The sequence below is a fragment of the Ranitomeya imitator genome, chromosome 1, assembly GCF_032444005.1.
Source record: "Ranitomeya imitator isolate aRanImi1 chromosome 1, aRanImi1.pri, whole genome shotgun sequence".
In the NCBI taxonomy this organism is placed as follows: Eukaryota; Metazoa; Chordata; class Amphibia; order Anura; family Dendrobatidae; genus Ranitomeya; species Ranitomeya imitator.
In genome coordinates, this window is record NC_091282.1 from 9,367,085 (window position 1) to 9,386,590 (window position 19,506).

Sequence of the window (19,506 nt, forward strand, 5' to 3'; positions counted from 1 at the left end):
TCAATCACTCGTCTGGTGCCATCCAGGGATAGGAGCAGAGAAGGCGTCTGGTCCCTCCCCGCCACATGGATGAGGTCAATCATTCGTCTGGTGCCGTCCAGGGATAGGAGCAGAGAAGGCGTCCGGTCCCCCCCGCCACATGGATGAGGTCAATCATTCGTCTGGTGCCATCCAGGGATAGGAGCAGAGAAGGCGTCCGGTCCCTCCCCGCCACATGGATGAGGTCAATCACTCGTCTGGTGCCATCCAGGGATAGGAGCAGAGAAGGCGTCCGGTCCCCCCCCACCCCCCGCCACATGGATGAGGTCAATCATTCGTCTGGTGCCGTCCAGGGGTAGGAGCAGAGAAGGCGTCCGGTCCTCCCCCACCCCCCGCCACATGGATGAGGTCAATCATTCGTCTGGTGCCGTCCAGGGGTAGGAGCAGAGAAGGCGTCCGGTCCCTCCCCGCCACATGGATGAGGTCAATCACTCGTCTGGTGCCGTCCATGGATAGGAGCAGAGAAGGTGTCCGGTCCCCCCCGCCACATGGATGAGGTCAATCACTCGTCTGGTGCCGTCCATGGATAGGAGCAGAGAAGTCGTCCGGTCCCTCCCGCCACATGGATGAGGTCAATCACTCGTCTGGTGCCATCCAGGGATAGGAGCAGAGAAGGCGTCCGGTCCCTCCCGCCACATGGATGAGGTCAATCACTCGTCTGGTGCCATCCAGGGATAGGAGCAGAGAAGGCGTCCGGTCCCTCCCCGCCACATGGATGAGGTCAATCATTCGTCTGGTGCCATCCAGGGTTAGGAGCAGAGAAGGCGCCCGGTCCCTCCCCGCCACATGGATGAGGTCAATCACTCGTCTGGTGCCATCCAATGTCTGTCTAGATTTGATAAATCCAACCTGGTCTCTGTGCACCAGGGAAGGGATCACATCGCAGAGTCTATTTGCTAGGATTTTTGAGTACAGCTTGAGGTCAGTATTTAGAAGGGATATTGGCCTGAAATTACTTGGATGGTCGGGCGTTTTTCCTGGCTTGGGGAGGGGACTATAGTCGCTTGTAACATTTCTTCTCGTATTTTGCCCGTTTCAAATATATTTTGGAAGACTAATAATAGATGTGGGGACAGTATTTGGTTGAATAACTTCAAGTATTCATTAGTTATACCATCCGGTCCTGGGGATTTATTATTTTTTGTTGCTTGAATGGTTTGTTGGATTTCTTTTTGGCTTATAGATTGATTTATTGGCATCAATTTATCTTCTGGGATTTGGGGTAGGGATATGCTATTCAGGAAATTATTAATTAGCTCAGCGTTGGGTTGTGGGGTAAGGTTATCAGTCTTGAGATTGTAGAGTGAGAAGTAATATCTTGGGAAACCGCACAAGTATATAGAACAGGACGGCACTAGGTCTACCTGGACCCGTCGAAGCACCTGGTGTGCGAAACGGCCGTCGTCCAAGCTCCAACACCGCACCCTCCTGCTCACCTGATGTTTTAATGGATTTTTGTATCTGTTTGTTCTCCATTAAAGTTCACGCCTTCCACTGCTGAATTGGGGTGAGTGCCGCATATTTCTTTCCTTACGTGCATAATATCTTGGGAAAGTATTCGCAATTTCTTTGGGGTTGTATATTTTGTTCTTTTGATCATCTTGTATGTGAGCTATTTTTTGCTTTGTTAATCTCGCTTTAATCTTATTGGCGAGTATTTTACTCGCTTTATTCCCCTGCCAATAATATTTCACTTTATTCCGCCTCAAATTATGCTCATATTTATATTGGAATAGCTGATATAGTTCGTATCTCGCCTTTTGTAGTTTTCTATATACCGTGGGTGATGGGCTATGTTTATGGATGGTTTCCAATGTTGCTATATTTTTATTAAGCTCGTCTATTTGTCGCATTCTCAGTTTTTTGTGTTGCGCTGCTATCTGTATTAGCCGCCCTCTTATATCGGCCTTGTGGGCGCACCACACTGTGGTGGGGGATATGTCGGGGGTACTATTGATATAAAAAAATTCCTGGAGAAGGTCGTTAAGTTGGGATTTAATATTATCTGAGGCTTCTAAAAAGTTATTAATTCTCCACGGAGAATAAGTTAAATTATTGTACGTCTCTTTAACTTGGCATGTTACAGGAGCGTGGTCCGACCAGGTTATGTTCCCAATCTTGTATATTTTGTAGGAGCCATTTATCCACTACTATTAGATCTATTCTTGAATATACTTTATGTGGGTGGGAGTAATACGTATAATCCCTTTCAGAAGCATGAAGGACCCTCCGTGTGTCATAGAATTCTTCTGATATTTCTTTGAGCACCAAGATTTGTCTATATTGGGGATCGGGACAATGTTAAAATCTCCACAGATTAGCAGGGATCCTTGTTTTATTTTGGATAATTTAGTTATGAGGTCTTTAATTAAAGTGATTTGACCTGTATTGGGTGCATATATAGATGCAATTGTATACACCTTATTATTGATATTACATATCAATATTACATATCTGCCTTCATCATCCAGAACGCTATTAACAAGCTGGAACGCTGCAGTGTCTTTTATTGCAATCGCTACCCCTCTCTTCTTTTTCACCGCATATGACGCGTAGATATGGGGGTGATTTTTATGTTGTAGTCTGTGTATCTTCAAGGTTTAAATGAGTTTCTTGGACACATAGTATGTCCGCTTTGAGTGCCTGGGGCTTCTTTCCTTAATAGCGATCTCTTGAAAGGGCTATTTAGGCCTTTCGCATTAATGCTAGATATTTGAAATGCCATCAGTTACAAAAAAGAAAAAAAATTTAAATCAGTCACCAGGTACAGGATGATAATAAGGGAAACAAAGGGGTTAAAGTAATTAACAACAACTAGATCAAGTACAGCTTGTACAACTCACAGTCCGGTTCTACATGAACCAACTGGATAGTCGTTCCTATCCAGTATTAAAGGAGGGAGAGAATAGAAAAAACAAAAGCGTTATTCTCATGCCCCTTCAATCTGCCAGCTAGGCAAAAAAAAAAATAAATGTGGTGTCCCGGCATAGGCACATAGGGGATACGTATAGTTAGAGTATTTGCGTGAGAATCAGGTCCATTCCTTGTTCAGTTTCGGGGGTCTTTTCTTTAGTTGGGAGCTGGTATCTTCATCCACTGATGTCAGGGACCATTCCTGGAGCAGGGTCATGGCCTCTCTGGGAGACGCAAGGACGTGTGAAGTTCCGTTTTTCATCACGATGAGCTTTATTGGATATCCCCTCTTGTAGACAATACTGTTGTCCCGTAGAATCTTGGTTGCGGATGAGAATTCTCGCCTCCTGTTCAGGGTTGTCGCAGACAAGTCTGTGAACACTAGGATGTTCTGGAATCTTTCTGGAAGTTCTTGCCTTGCTGTGACTGCCTTGGTTACTGCCTCCTTGAAGTGGTAGAAGTGCAGCCTGGCTATCACGTCTCGCGGTGCGGAGCTGGGAGCAGACTTTGGTTGAGGGATCCGATGTGCCCTGTCAATCAGCAGGTCCCTCTGTTCTGCTGACGGCACCAGAATTGTGAAGAAGTCCATTAGAAACTCCTTTAGTGTATCAACTGACACGCTCTCAGGGATTCCTCTGAAACGTAGGTTATTGCGCCTGGATCGGTCTTCTAGATCTGCAAGTTTCAGGGCCATGATTTCTTCGTCCGCTTCATTATGCGCGTCTACTAGTTGGTTATGCGCCGCAGTATATTCCTCCAGTTTCCCCTCTATGCGCGAGGTTCTGTCGCCAATCTGCGTAATTTCTTTATGTAGCTCAGTGAAAGCCGTTGTGATATCAGTGTGAATGGCTTGCTTCAGGTCTCCCAGCAGGGATCTGAGTGTGGCTACAGTGACAGGGGCAGGATTGGAGTCTGTAATAGGAGAGTCTGAGGAGACGGTCAGGGCTGTGTTTAGTGGCTGTAAATCTTCAGGCTCTGAACCTTCAGCATTCCCAGCAGGGACTGCAGCGTTGGTGAATAGCTCTGTGTGCTCAGGGTGCTTGCAGCTTTGCTGGGAGTTTGGGGCTGGTGGAGTGATTCACTGTTCAGCTCTGACCTTTGCTTCACACTGCTGTTTCTCCTGCTGCTGCGGCGTGGTGAGAGCTGCGGTCGCCATCTTGGATCCAGCTACCGGCTGCTTCAAAAACCAGGACCCTGCTGGGCGCCTGCCCCCTCCTTCTCCCTCGCTTCATTCCTGCAGCGCACCACCGCCTGGCTTATCTTGTCTTCGGATCTGACCTCCTCCGGTCACCTCACTATACTTTGGGCCGCTTATGATAACTGGTGGTTAGGGAGCTCGAGCCTCGCACGTCTGCTCAGCTCCACATCCGGTCACCATATTCTAGGTTCTTCAAAGTAGCCACCTTTTGCTTTGATGACTGATTTGCACACTCTGGGCAGGGTCCCTTCCTGCTTAGGTGGGCGACGCCCACGGCCTGGTGTCCATGGGGGGTTGCAGCAGTGGTGTGGCGACGGCAGAGGTGCGGGGATGATGAGCGGTATGGCGTGAGCAGGGTTACCTTCCACAGGTGAGGTGACGCAGCGGCCCGGTATCCAATGTGAGCAGCAGAGCCGGGTTAATCACCGGTTTCTCGGTGGCGGCGACCATCTTCCTGAGACCGTGCGTGCGCAGATGGAGTGCTCTGCTTCCCGCGGCTTTAGGAAAATGGCCGCGGGAGGCCACGTGTGCACAGATGGAGATCGTGCCGGCTATTTTCCTGAATCCGAGATCTAAATCTGCGAACTCGGCTTCAGGAAAATGGCCACCGCGATCTCCATCTGCGCACGCGCTGCCTCCCGCGGCCATTTTCCTAAAGCCCCGGGAAGCAGAGCACTCCATCTGCGCACGCACGTCTCAAGAAGATGGCCGCCGCCACCGAGAAACCGGTGATTAACCCGGCTCTGCTGCTCACATTGGATACCGGGCCGCTGCGTCACCTCACCTGTGGAAGGTAACCCTGCTCACGCCATACCGCTCATTATCCCCGCGCCTCTGCCGCCACCACACCACTGCCGGTAAGCCTGCATTACGACTATAAGACGCACCCCCCATTTTCCTCACATTCTTTGGGGGGGGAAAAGTGCATGTTATAGTCCGAAAAATACGGTAACAATCTCAGAATCACCGGGATCCGATGAAGCTCCAGAGTTATCACTTCATAAAGGGACAGTGGTCAGAATTGTAAAAATTGGCCCGGTCATGAAGGGGTTAATATTTGTATAGGTCGAGTTGTGTACAGACTTGTTTTTTGCAAGACCCTCTGCAGTTTTCAGAGGGGGGGCTTTTTTTTAGGACATATAAAAAATGAAATAAAAAGTTATAACCATGACGAACTAAAAGCCATGAATCAAAAATTGTCTTTAATTTATATATAGTATATAGTTCGCCATTCTGCGTTATGAGAGTCCTCAAAGTTTTTAATAATTTTTTTTATGTCCAAATGATAGTTTACGTTTACATGAGAAAAATCTACTATATAATTGTCTAAGGGTCACTTCCGTCTGTCTGTCTGTCTGTCACAGATATTCATTGGTCGCGGCCTCTGTCTGTCATGGAAATCCAAGTCGCTGATTGGTCGCGGCAAAACAGCCACGAACAATAAGCGACCGGCACAGTCCGGCGGAAAAATGCTCGCTCCTTACTCCCCTCTAGTCAGCCCTCACACAGGGTTAATGCCAGCGGTAACGGACCACGTTATGCCGCGGGTAACGCACTCCATTAACGCAGCTATTAACCCTGTGTGACCAACTTTTTACTATTGATAATGCGTATGCAGCACCCTCCGCCGTCACGTCCTCTCATCGGCAGTGCAAGCGGCAGGTCCCATGACGTCACAGTCATGTGACCGCGACGTCATCACAGGTCCTGCGCTCATACCAACCTTGGGACCGGAAGCTGCCGCATGCACCGCACACAGGCAACAGGACTACAAGGGGCTCTCGGATGGTGAGTATATGTTTATTTTTTATTTTAAGTCTTTTTTAACCTGTTACATACGTGGCTGGGCAATATACTATGTGGCTGGCCAATATACTACGTACAGTTGTGGCCAAAAGTATTGACACCCCTGCAATTCTGTCAGATAATACTCAGTTTCTTCCTGAAAGTGATTGCAATCACAAATTCTTTGGTATTATTATCTTTATTTAAGTTGTCTTAAATGAAAAAACACAAAAGAGAATGAAGCCAAAAGCAAAACATTGATCATTTCACACAAAACTCCAAAAATGGGCCAAACAAAAGCATTGGCACCCTCAGCCTAATACTTGGTTGCACAACCTTTAGCCAAAATAACTGCGACCAACTGCTTCCGGTAACCATCAATGAGTTTCTTACAATGCTCTGCTGGAACTTTAGACCATTCTTCTTTGGCAAACTGCTCCAGGTCCCTGATATTTGAAGGGCGCCTTCTCCAAACTGCCATTTTTAGATCTCTCCAAAGGTCTTTTATGGGATTCAGGTCTGGACTCATTGCTGGTCACCTTAGAAGTCTCCAGTGCTTTCTCTCAAACCATTTTCTAGTGCTTTTTGAAGTGTGTTTTGGGACATTGTCCTGCTGGAAGACCCATGACCTCTGAGGGAGACCCAGCTTTCTCACACTGGACCCTACATTATTCTGCAAAACTTGTTGGTAGTCTTCAGACTTCATAATGCCATGCACACAGTCAAGCAGTCCAGTGCCAGAGGCAGCAAAGCAACCCCAAAACATCAGGGAACCTCCGCCATGTTTGACTGTAGGGACCGTGTTCTTTTCTTTGAATGCCTCTTTTTTTCTCCTGTAAACTCTATGTTGATGCCTTTGCCCAAAAAGCTCTACTTTTGTCTCATCTGACCAGAGAACATTCTTCCAAAACGTTTTGGGCTTTTTCAGGTAAGTTTTGGCAAACTCCAGCCTGGCTTTTTTATGTCTCGGGGTAAGAAGTGGGGTCTTCCTGGGTCTCCTACCATACAGTCCCTTTTCATTCAGACACCGATGGATAGTACGGGGTGACACTGTTGTACCCTCGGACTGCAGGGCGGCTTGAACTTGTTTGGACGTTAGTCGAGGTTCTTTATCCAACATCCGCACAATCTGGCGTTGAAATCTCTTGTCAATTTTTCTTTTCCGTCCACATCTAGGGAGGTTAAGCCACAGTGCCATGGGCTTTACACTTCTTGATGACACTGGGCCCGGTAGACACAGGAACATTCAGGTCTTTGCAGATGGACTTGTAGCCTTGAGATTGCTCACGCTTCCTCACAATTTGGTTTCTCAAGTCCTCAGGCAGTTCTTTGGTCTTTTTTCTTTTCTCCATGCTCAATGTGGTACACAAGGACACAGGACAGAGGTTGAGTCAACTTTAATCCATGTCAACTGGCTGCAAGTGTGATTTAGTTATTGCCAACACCTGTTAGGTGCCACAGGTAAGTCACAGGTGCTGCTAATTACACAAATTAGAGAAGCATCACATGAGTTTCGCACAGTGCGAATACTTTTGTCCACCCCCTTTTTTATGTTTGGTGTGGAATTATATCCAATTTGGCTTTAGGACAATTCTTTTTGTGTTTTTTCATTTAAGACAAATTAAATGAAGATAATAATACCAAAGAATTTGTGTTTGCAATCATTTTCAGGAAGAAACTGAGTATTATCTGACAGAATTGCAGGGGTGTCAATACTTTTGGACACAACTGTAGCTGGGCAATATACTACGTGGCTGGGCAATATACTACGTGGCTGGGCCATATACTACGTGGCTGGGCAATATACTACGTAGACATGCATATTCTAGAATACCCGATGCGTTGGAATCGGGCCACCATCTAGTACTTTATAAAACCTTTTCTTGTGGTCTTCATACTGTTATTTTTTTTTAATGGTAATTTGTGAGTTTCTTGTAAAATAAGCCGTGTTTTATTATCCATTCTGGGCTGTGTGCTTCTTAGTGACCATTTATTTAAGCAAGGCGGGATGTACAGTATTAAATTCTGTGTTACTCTGGCTGTCCAGGGCCTTCTGAAGGTCCCTCTTCTGAAGAACCTCTTGTGAGAGGTTGAGCCTCAGTAGAACCGCGATATCTCTATATACTGCAGTAATGTGGTGTTAAATAGGATAAGATGAATGCATGAAGGTGACTGCTGTTTATAACAGCAGGGCTCGTACTGTGCTCGTTGCACCAGGGCTTGTACTGTGCTCGTTGCACCAGGGCCCGTACTGTGCTCGTTGCACCAGGGCTCGTACTGTGCTCGTTGCACCAGGGCTTGTACTGTGCTCGTTGCACCAGGGCTCGTACTGTGCTCGTTGCACCAGGGCTTGTACTGTGCTCGTTGCACCAGGGCTCGTACTGTGCTCGTTGCACCAGGGCTTGTACTGTGCTCGTTGCACCAGGGCCCGTACTGTGCTCGTTGCACCAGGGCTCGTACTGTGCTCGTTGCACCAGGGCTTGTACTGTGCTCGTTGCACCAGGGCTCGTACTGTGCTCGTTGCACCAGGGCCCGTACTGTGCTCGTTGCACCAGGGCTCGTACTGTGCTCGTTGCACCAGGGCTCGTACTGTGCTCGTTGCACCAGGGCTCGTACTGTGCTCGTTGCACCAGGGCTCGTACTGTGCTCGTTGCACCAGGGCTCGTACTGTGCTCGTTGCACCAGGGCTCGTACTGTGCTCGTTGCACCAGGGCTCGTACTGTGCTCGTTGCACCAGGGCTCGTACTGTGCTCGTTGCACCAGGGCTCGTACTGTGCTCGTTGCACCAGGGCTCGTACTGTGCTCGTTGCACCAGGGCTCGTACTGTGCTCGTTGCACCAGGGCTCGTACTGTGCTCGTTGCACCAGGGCTCGTACTGTGCTCGTTGCACCAGGGCTCGTACTGTGCTCGTTGCACCAGGGCTCGTACTGTGCTCGTTGCACCAGGGCTCGTACTGTGCTCGTTGCACCAGGGCTCGTACTGTGCTCGTTGCACCAGGGCTCGTACTGTGCTCGTTGCACCAGGGCTCGTACTGTGCTCGTTGCACCAGGGCTCGTACTGTGCTCGTTGCACCAGGGCTCGTACTGTGCTCGTTGCACCAGGGCTCGTACTGTGCTCGTTGCACCAGGGCTCGTACTGTGCTCGTTGCACCAGGGCTCGTACTGTGCTCGTTGCACCAGGGCTCGTACTGTGCTCGTTGCACCAGGGCTCGTACTGTGCTCGTTGCACCAGGGCTCGTACTGTGCTCGTTGCACCAGGGCTCGTACTGTGCTCGTTGCACCAGGGCTCGTACTGTGCTCGTTGCACCAGGGCTCGTACTGTGCTCGTTGCACCAGGGCTCGTACTGTGCTCGTTGCACCAGGGCTCGTACTGTGCTCGTTGCACCAGGGCTCGTACTGTGCTCGTTGCACCAGGGCTCGTACTGTGCTCGTTGCACCAGGGCTCGTACTGTGCTCGTTGCACCAGGGCTCGTACTGTGCTCACCCTGCTCAATGGACCGAAAAATAAGAAAGTCATGTTTCTCAGAAAATTGTCCTAAGCAAAATGTTTTTGTTTTTTTGCAATACTAAAGTAATAAAAACACGACAAGTTTTGTATTGGTGGAATTGTACTGACCCGGAGGTTCGTGGAGCGGAGTCATTTTTACCACACAATGAGCAAAGTGAAACCAAAACTAAAAACAATGGTGAAATTGGTTTTTTTGTTTTTGTTTTTTTTCACATTTTCACTGCACTTTTTTTTTTGTTTTGTTTTTTTTCCCCCCTTAATTCACTACATTGTGTGTTAAAAAAAAAATTCTCATCTGGCTTTGTCCATGGCCGGACCCAGTTATGTTGATTGCAAAAAAACTTTCTGCTTTTTTATGCAAATTAAAAGCTGCTTTTCAGGCTATGTGCACACGTTCAGGATTTTTAACTTTTTTAGCTGTTTTCCGCTGAAAAAACACTAAAAAAGCTTACATAAGCATCCCATCATTTTTGATGCATTCTGGATTTTTTGGGGCACATGCTGCGTTTTTTTCCACGGTGGATTCGCATTCCGGAAAAAAAACACAGCATGTTCATTCTTTGTGCGGTATCGCGGGGATTCCGCACACATAAGAATGCATTGATCCGCTTAGTTCCCGCATTGACTATGCCCACCATGCAGGACGTAAGCGGCTCATGTGCGGTTGGTACCTAGGGTGGAGGAGAGGAGACTCTCCTCAAGGCCCTGAGAACCATATACCGTATATACTTGAGTATAAGCCGACCCCCCCCTAATTTTGCCACAAAAAACTGGGAAAACAATGACTCGAGTATAAGCCTAGGGTGGAAAATGCAGCAGCTACCAGTAAATGTCAAAAGTAAAAATAGATACCAATAAAAGTAAAATTGAGACATCAGTAGGTTAAGTGTTTTTGAATATTCATATTGAATCAGGAGCCCCATATAATGCTCCATACAGTTCATAATGGCCCCATAAGATGCTCCATATTAAAATATGCCCCATATAATCCTGCATAAAGGTTAATAATGGCCCCATAAGATGCTCCATAGACACATTTGCCCAATATAATGCTGCACAAATGCTGATTATGGCCCTATAAGATGCTCCATACAGATACTTGCCCCATATACCGTAATGCTCCAAAAACGTTAATTATGGCCCCATACAGACACGTGCAGCACTATATGGGGCAAAAACGTTATGGCCCCATATAGTGCTGCACAAACGTTATGCCCCATAGATGCTCCATACAAACACTTGCCCCATATAGTGCTGCACAAATGTTATGGCCCCATATAGTGCTGCACAAATGTTATGGTCCCATATAGTGCTGCACAAACTTTATTGCCCCATATAGTGCTGCACAAACGTTATGGCCCCATATAGTGCTGCACAAACTTCATGGCCCCATAGATGCTCCGTACAGACACTTGCCCCATTTGCAGTTGCTGCGATAAAAATAATAAATCACATACTCACCTCTCCGTCGCTCAGGCCTTCGGCACTTTCAATATTCATCTGCTCCTCGTTCCCTACGCCGCTCCATCTTCAGCACTGGCGTTCAATCAGAAGGCGCGCACTAACCACGTCACCGCGTCCTCGGACCTGAGCGTCACTGCAGAAGACGGAGCGGCACCGGAATGGGGAGCAGGTGAATATCGCGCAGCACTGCGTTCCCCTCCCCACTATACTCACCTGCTCCAGGCACTGTGCAGTCCCTGCTTCCTCGACGCCGCAGCTTCATCCTGTACTGAGCGGTCACCGTTACCGCTCATTACAGTAATGAATATGCGGCTCCAACTCTATAGGAGGCGGAGCCGCATATTCATTACTGTAATGAGTGGTACCATTTGACCGCTCAGTACAGGAAGAAGATGCTGGCGCCGGGGAAGCCAGGGACCTGCAGGGACCGCGCCAGGAGTAGGTGAGTATAATTAGACTGCTCCTCCTCCCCTGCCGACCCCTGGGTATGACTCGAGTATAAGCCGAGAGGGGGACTTACAGCCCAAAAAATTGGGCTAAAAATCTCGGCTTATACTTGAGTATATACGGTACTTATGGAAAAAAAAAAAAGAATTAAAATAAAAAATCGTGATATTCTCACCTTCCGGCATTCCCGCTCCTCGCGATGCTCCCTTTCCCAGTAATGCCTTGCGACAGTGACCTGTGATGATGTAGCGGTCTCGTGTGATGCTACGTCATCTGGGGTCAATGCCGCGAGGCAATTTGAAATGTGTGCACATAGCTTTTGCCATCACTGTAAGGCTATGATATTTCAGAAACCCCCTGCATGCGCTTGTGTTTTTTTTTTTCCTGACTCAATTGGAAAACTTGTTGTTTTTAATTTGTAATTGTATATTTTTACTCCTTACAGAAAATGACAATAATAGTTATGAGAGAACCTTAAGGTTATCAGCAAATTATAAATTAGAAGATGAAGATATGAAGCCCAACTTTAAAGAAGAAAATCTTACCAGCCCTAGTGAAAATGTAGGTTTCAACTCTACAGAGCTAACATATAATCCACCTAATCCTGAGGAACCGTCTCCTAACCAATCTCAGATTGTTACAAGTACAGATCAGACAGGAAGCAGAGCGCTTCAATGTGGACTCTGTGGAAAGCATTTTGCAACAAGCTCAAGTCTTCATACACACAGACAAATTCACACAGGGGAGAAGCCACACTCTTGTTCAGAATGTGGCAAAATCTTTAAAAATAAGTCAAGTCTTGTTATACATGAAAGATGGCACACAATCGAAAAGCCATTTTCATGTTCTGAATGTGGGAAATGTTTTATTTTTAAAGCCAAACTTCTTGATCATCATCGAAGTCACACAGGAGAGAAGCCATTTTCTTGTTCGTTTTGTGGGAAATGCTTTGCAATGAAATCACATCTTGCTACACATGAGAGAATCCACACAGGAGAGAAGCCATATTCTTGTTCAGAATGTGAGAAATGTTTTTCAGATAAATCTGGTTTACTAGCTCATCAGAGAGCTCACAGAGGAGAGAAGCTACATTCATGTACAGAATGTGGGAAAAGTTTTTCAGATAATTCGGCTTTAGTAAATCATAAGAAGATTCACACAGGAGAGAAACCATATTCATGTTCAGAATGTGGGAAATGTTTTATACATCAAGCTGATGTTGCAAAACATCAGAGAATTCACACAGGAGAGAAGCCGTACCTATGTTCAGAATGTGGGAAATGTTTCAGATGCAAGTCAAATCTTGTCCAACATCAGAAAACTCACACAGGAGAGAAGCCATTTTCATGTTCTGAATGTGGGAAATGTTTTATTTCTAAAACAAAACTTCTTGATCATCATCGAAGTCACACAGGGGAGAAGCCATTTTCTTGTTTGGTTTGTGGAAGAAGCTTTGTAATTAAATCAAGTCTTGTTACACATGAGAGAACCCATACCGGTGAGAAGTCTTACTCATGTTCGGTATGTGGGAAATATTTTATTTCTAAAACAAAACTTCTTGATCATCATCGAAGTCACACAGGGGAGAAGCCATATACATGTTCTTTTTGTGGTAAATGCTTTGCACTTAAATCAAGTTTTGTTGCACATGAGAAAATTCACACAGAGAAGTCTTTTTCATGTTCTGAATGTGGGAAATGTTTTATTGCTAAATCCATACTTCTTGATCATCATCGAAGTCACACCGGGGAGAAGCCATTTTCTTGTTCATTTTGTGGGAAATGCTTTACACTTAAATCAAATTTTGTTAAACATGAGAGAAATCACACTGGAGGGAAGCCTTATTCATGTTCAGAATGTAACAAACAATTTGCACATCAGTCAACTCTGATTTACCATAAGAGGATACACAAAGGGGAAAAGGCGTAATCGTGTTGAAATGTAGAAAGTGCTTTACAGAGATATTTGAGCTTGCTCAGCATCAAAGAATAAAGACCTTAATGACCTATGACGTGCTATATCCATCATAGCACGCCTCCCCCACTTTGGTTTGGGCTCCGACGATGAGCCCGCACCTTTTCCGGCACATGACAGCTGATGTGATCAGCTGTCATATGCCCCTAACAGCCTTTGATGGAATCCTCTTCTACCTGTGGCTTTTAACTATCTAAATGCTGCTGTCAATCTCTGACAGCGGCCTTTAACTCTCGCAAACCGGATGCACATCTTGGCTCCGCTCATCAGTGCCCGTGTCGCATGACCGCGGGTCGCTGATGGGTTGGCATGATAATTAGGGCTGTAGGAGACCCCTGTGGTTGTCATTGCCGAACTGCTATGAGTGCCTACATACCAGATGAATCAGAGTCAATGTAAGGAGGTCATTTAGGAGTGCTGAGGAGGCAGCTGCAGGGGGATAAGGGAAGTGCCAGGAGCACTGAAAGGTGACACTGGATAAAGTTTAACCACGAGTTTCAATGGACATGTCCGTTTGAAACGCGTTGTGGCTAAACTTTATCCAGTGTCAGTGTCTCCTTTCAGCGCTCCTGTCACCGATTTTCTACCTTTAACCCTGCGTACCAGATGAGCATTTTTGTTACACATAGCTATGTGTATCCCATGCGATCAGATCTAATCTTCTAGTCTGCCATTGAGACTATTGAAGCAAGTAAAAAAAGTTTTTAAAAATGAAAATAAGTTAAAGCAATAAAAAAAATACACATATTTGATGTCACCGTTTTCAGATTCTCCCGATTTGTTATTATATTAAATGAATAAATAACTGTAAATGGGGTTAATGAAAAAAAAAAAAAAATCAGAACGCCAGAACTGCATTTTTTTGGTTGCTGCAACATTATAATAAAATGTAATAATGGGTGATCAAAAGCTTGGATCCATCTCAAAATGGCATCAATAAAAATGTCAGCTCGGCACGCAAAAAATAAGCCCTCACCCAGTCCCAGATCATGAAAAATGGAGATGCTACGGGGCTCGGAAAACAACGCTCTTTTCTTTTTTAACAAACTTTTGGATTTTTTTGTCACCACTATAATAAAATAGAACCTAGACATGTTTGGTGTCTGTGAACTCGTAATGTCCTGGAGAATCAGAATGGCAGGTCCGTTTTAGCATTTAGTGAACATGGATTTAAAAAAAAAAAATTAAAAATTTGGGACTATACAATTTATGGCAAAACCAATGGTTTCGATCAAAAGTCCAATTTGTCCTTCTGGAAAGGAGGTGAGCAAGAAACGGACATGCAAAAACAGAAATACCCCTGGTCCTTAAGGGGTTAAAGTGGACAGCTGACTTTGTGTTTATAAGTCAGGAAATGTTTTACCACTAAAGTCAGACTACTGAAGTCATCAAAGGAGTCACAAAGGTGAGAAGTCGTTTGATGCTTTATATGTGTAAAATGTTTTACAGGCAAATCGAATTTTGAAACTTAAAGAATTCATATTAAGAGAAAACTATAGCCTTAGATTATTCGTAGCGTCTTAAAGCTTTTTTTGGAGGAAGATTTTGCTTTAATTTGCTAAACCCCAAAATGATATGTGATCGAAATATATAAACAGTTTTTCAGATAAAGGAGAGGAAAACGTTTTTTTTCCTCTCCAAGTAGTGAAGCTTCCTTGAACCTTGCTGTATATTATTGTATGATATTTTTATATATCAATAGTCATCATCATCCAGACAAAATCTGAAAATGGTGAAGCTGAAGAAAACACTACAAAATACATTTTGCAATAATTTATTTAAAGAAAGATCCACAGTAGGAACTGTCATGTATGACCCCCTTAGAGATCCAAACCACACTGTGAGGCTCTTAACAATTTTTTTTTTTTTTTTTTGTGCTTTTTCCCAATTTATATATACACTTTGCTGACTTGTAGCTGGAATTTCTTCACTGAAAATTGTCCCAAACTTCTGAGGGTTTTCAGTGTATGCACATGGATTCTGTGGCTTGAGAGTAATGTTGAGTTTGAGATGACTCATTTTTCATTTCTCATTTTCAATATTTTTTTATTGAAGATTTTTTTGATAAATATGAAAAGAGGTGTGAAACCAGCACTAGGCATGCGCTATGTATACAGTAATAGGGAGCAGTAGCGGTGCTTCCTCTTCTGGACCCAGAAGTCAATTGATTGCTGGTCGTAGGGAGGGAGAAGGAGCTGCTAGGTCCGAGGACGCTGAATTTCTCCAGTAACTGGGGCCAATATACCAGAAGCAGTTACAGGGAAAATTCGAGGAAAAAAGTGTTTAAATGTCTCCCAAGTTCATATTATGAGGTACACATTGTGAAATGTTGCATGCCCAGCTCTGCCTCATTCCATTAGCAGGTCATTTATCGTTAGATGCCTTTTCTGTAGTTACTTAATTCTCCTTATGTATTCTCTGTTGCTACATTAATTACCTTAATTGTCTTATGCTTTGTATTGGAGTGTTATTCTTTCACTTTTATGGCCGCTTGGTCTTAACTTCTAGAGTACTACTATTACTATGAGCCGTTGTACTACCCTGCAGCAGTTTTTGTTACCATCTATTTGACTGCATATTCCTTGGATTTTGATATGCCCACAACATTACTCCTTATTATATGCTGGGTTACCTAAGTGACATAGCTTCTCTGTACGTTTTCCATCTTTATCTGTATATTCTTTTTGTAATAAAAATGATGGAACAGATACGATTATATGTAAGGGCCTGGCTATAGACTATGGACTTGTCAATGTGTTTCGGGTGGAAGATGTCCTAACTGAGGTATGTGGATCGGTCAATTGGTTTCCAATACACCGATGTCATTTTGAATTTTTATGGTGGTATTCAGAAAATTGATTTCCGTTTTTGATTGGTCCAATGTCATGTTTATTGTGGGGTGAAATGTATTGAAATTGTAATGGAATTTTATAAGTTCTTGTTCAGACTCAGTCCATATTATTAAGATGTCATCGATAAAACGGAAATAGGCCGAGGGTTTAATGAAGCAGGATGCTAAAAAAGTAATTTTTCAGTTTAGCCATGAAAAGGTTGGCATAGTAGTTTCGGTGTGTTGTAGATATATCTCCTCGTCGAAAGAGAGAAAGCTGTGAAAGGATCAATCTGGTGAGTCTTAATACAGACTACAGAAGGGATCTGATTAGCTTCAAGAAACATTCGGTAGGCATATAGTCCATCTTCATGTGGGATGTTTGAATATAGGTATTCCACATCCATAGTGGCTAAGATGGCATTCTTAGGGGAGGACCTATTGTAGATTACTTTTTTTTTTTTTTTTTTTTTTTTTTTAAAAGGTCTGTGGTGTCCTAAAAATAGCTGGCTCTCCTGCTTACCAGCGGTTTAAGGACATTTTCTACTCGGAGATGTTTTCAGTGAGTGTTCCCATCCCTGAGACGATTGGCCTTCCTGGTTACCTGGTTTTTACGAATCTCAGGAAGCATGTAGAAAATTCCTATCCTGGTATTCTCTGGGATGAAGCCCAGGTTTGTGGAATCTGTACACAGACTAGGACTAGGACTTGGTCCAGTTTGGTGTGGCACTGTGTCTGTCAGCTGTGTGCTTCTGTAATGTAGTCAGTAGAGATGGACGAATTCAAACTGTAAAGTTCGGCATCCGTTCCCGAACACCTACTGTTAGGGCGTGAACACCGAACATGGACTTCACAAAGAAGTCCATGTTACTGTTCAGGTTCGGCCCCCCTGAACACCGGGTATTTGTCATTCTGTCATGTGCGTGATCAGTGGTAAAAATCATCACCGCTGGTAAAACAGCCGCAGTTCTCATGCTGTCAGATGACAAAATGTGAGCGTGCAGCTGTGATCGAAGGTATGAAGTTTAAGGTCACTGGTGTCATCTGATGGGTCTACTGTTCCCATCAGTTGACGCCTGCTAACAGTGAGAACAGGAGCGGCTGATGGGGTTACTCAGAAGCCTGCGCTGTAAATAAATAAAATGTCATGGGTTCCCCTGCATTTTTAATAAATAGCTAGGCAAAACTCACAGCTGGGGGTTGCAACCCTCAGCTGTCAACTACAGCAAGGTTGGTTATCAAGAATAGAAGGGTCCCCACGCCGTATTTAAATAATTAAAAAAACAACAACGGTGTGGGATTCCACTGAATCCCTCGTCTCCTGTAATAAAACAACAATATCCCTCACCTGTCCACTGTTCTGCACCCACGCCGTAATCCATGTTTGAGGATAAAGTTTTCTTTCTGCACGGTTCAAGATGCGACCGTCCAGGCTGAGGACCACTGATGAGTGAGCTGCTGCAAGCGCAGCGTCAGTGACATCATCGAGGTTACTGCCGGTCACTGGAGCTGCATTCCCAGCTGGGCTGAGCTGCGGTGAGATCCCCGCTAGCACTATGAGAAAGTCTCACGGTGCAGAAGCGAGTTCACTGGGAGAATTTCACTGGTGAACAGAGGGCGCACCAACAGTCAGACCCTGAGCGAAAAGCAAGTTGTCAATTTATAAAAAAAAAAAACTGTCAAAAATAGAATTAGACTTACCGGTAATTCGGTTTCTAATAACTTACCAGGACAGCACACAGGAGGATGTCATCTCATCCTAATAGGGACAGGAAATACGAAAGAGGTCAAATAGCCCCTCCCACATCCTTTCCCTAGTGTTATAAAGCAGAGGTCCCCAACTCCAGTCCTCAAGGCCCACCAACATGTCATGTTTTCAGGATTTCCTTAGTTTTGGCCAGGTAATGATTGGATCACCTGTGCAATGCAAAGGAAATCCTGAAAACATGACCTGTTGGTGGGCCTTGAGGACTGGAGTTGGGGACCTCTGTTATAAAGGACCTCAATAGTATGAATGCTTTAACATATTTATTACTACTAGATCCAATAATTGAGTAAAAGGGGGGTGAATTACCCATACTGTCATGGTAGGTTAGTAGAAACCGAATTACCGGTAAGTCTAATTCTGTTTTTTCTAATAACCCCCATGACAGCACACAGGAGGAATACCAAAGACTAATGTCTGGGGAGGGACTACCACCTGGAGAATCTTTCTTCCAAATGATCTATCTTTGATGGATGTTAAACCAAGCTTATAATGTCTGACAAAGGTGTGGACAAATGACAAGGTAGCGGCTCTGCATATCTGTTCAATGGAGGTGCTGGCTTTTTCCACCCATGAAACTACTACTACTCTGGAGGAATGAGCCATGAACTTCTGTGGAGGTGTGAGATTTTGCACCTGATAAGCTTCAGTGATTGCTTTCTTCATCCAATTTGCCAAGGTAGTCTTGGTTGTCTATTTAACCCTATGGCCAGAATAGAGGAAAAAAAACAGGTTCTTATCTTTCCTCCACTCTTTGGTTATGTGGAGATAATGTAGGACCACTCTCCTTAGGCTAGGTTCCCATTGCGTTAGGACAATCCGTTAAGCGCATAGCGTCCGAGGTGCGTCACAAATGAACGGCACATCGCTAGCGCGTGCCGAAAATGGCACGCGCTAGCGATGCGCTACAAAAACAAATAACATTGCTGTCAATGGGCTTTAATGGACGTTAATTTCGCCGTGCAACGCTGTCCGTTAGCGCTGTCCCATTAACGCAATGGGAACCTAGCCTTACATCAAGAGAATGGAACTCTTCTTTTTTTTCTTTTTTTTTTGTTCTTTGAGATCTGGCAGATGGAAGGTATTATTATATCCTGATTTCTATGAAAGTCTGAAACCACTTTTGGCAAAAATGTCGGATCGAGTCAGAACACCAGCCAGTCTTCTAATATCCTGAGGTAGGGCTCCCCTATTTAAAGAGCCTGTAACTCCCCCACTCTCCTGGCCATTGTGATTGCATTTCCCAGGACAGCTTGTCCAACATTATCGAGGGTAGGGGTTCAAATGGTGGAAGCATTAATCCTTTAAGAACGATATTGGAGGACCCAGGCGGGGACCAGACTGACCAGTCTAGGACGAAGTCATGTAGCTGCTATCAAGAACCATCTCACCCACCGATGTTCAGCAAGGGCCTGGTCAAAGTATGATCTCAACTCCGCCACCTGTACTTTGAGTACTGGGTCTGAGTCGTTTTCCTAAACCTTCCTGCAGAAAATCTAGGATCTGTGCAATATTGGCCTGTTGGGGATCCGGCCAGTCTGGTGCACACCATGACAAACATCTTCCATGTTTTTTGGTATATGG

At 45.0% G+C, this 19,506-nt stretch overlaps 1 protein-coding gene across 1 annotated transcript in view; it reads left to right on the plus strand.

The window, feature by feature from the left end:
- The window catches only part of LOC138657453 (zinc finger protein 84-like), a 53,693-nt gene extending 39,609 nt beyond the window's left edge, over window positions 1-14,084 (plus strand). Inside the window, exon 5 of the mRNA XM_069745247.1 lies at window positions 11,799-14,084. Within this exon, the coding sequence (XP_069601348.1) occupies window positions 11,799-13,282 (1,484 nt within the window). The 3' untranslated portion in view covers window positions 13,283-14,084. The remainder of the gene's footprint in view (window positions 1-11,798) is intronic.
- The last annotated feature ends 5,422 nt before the right edge of the window (window positions 14,085-19,506 follow it).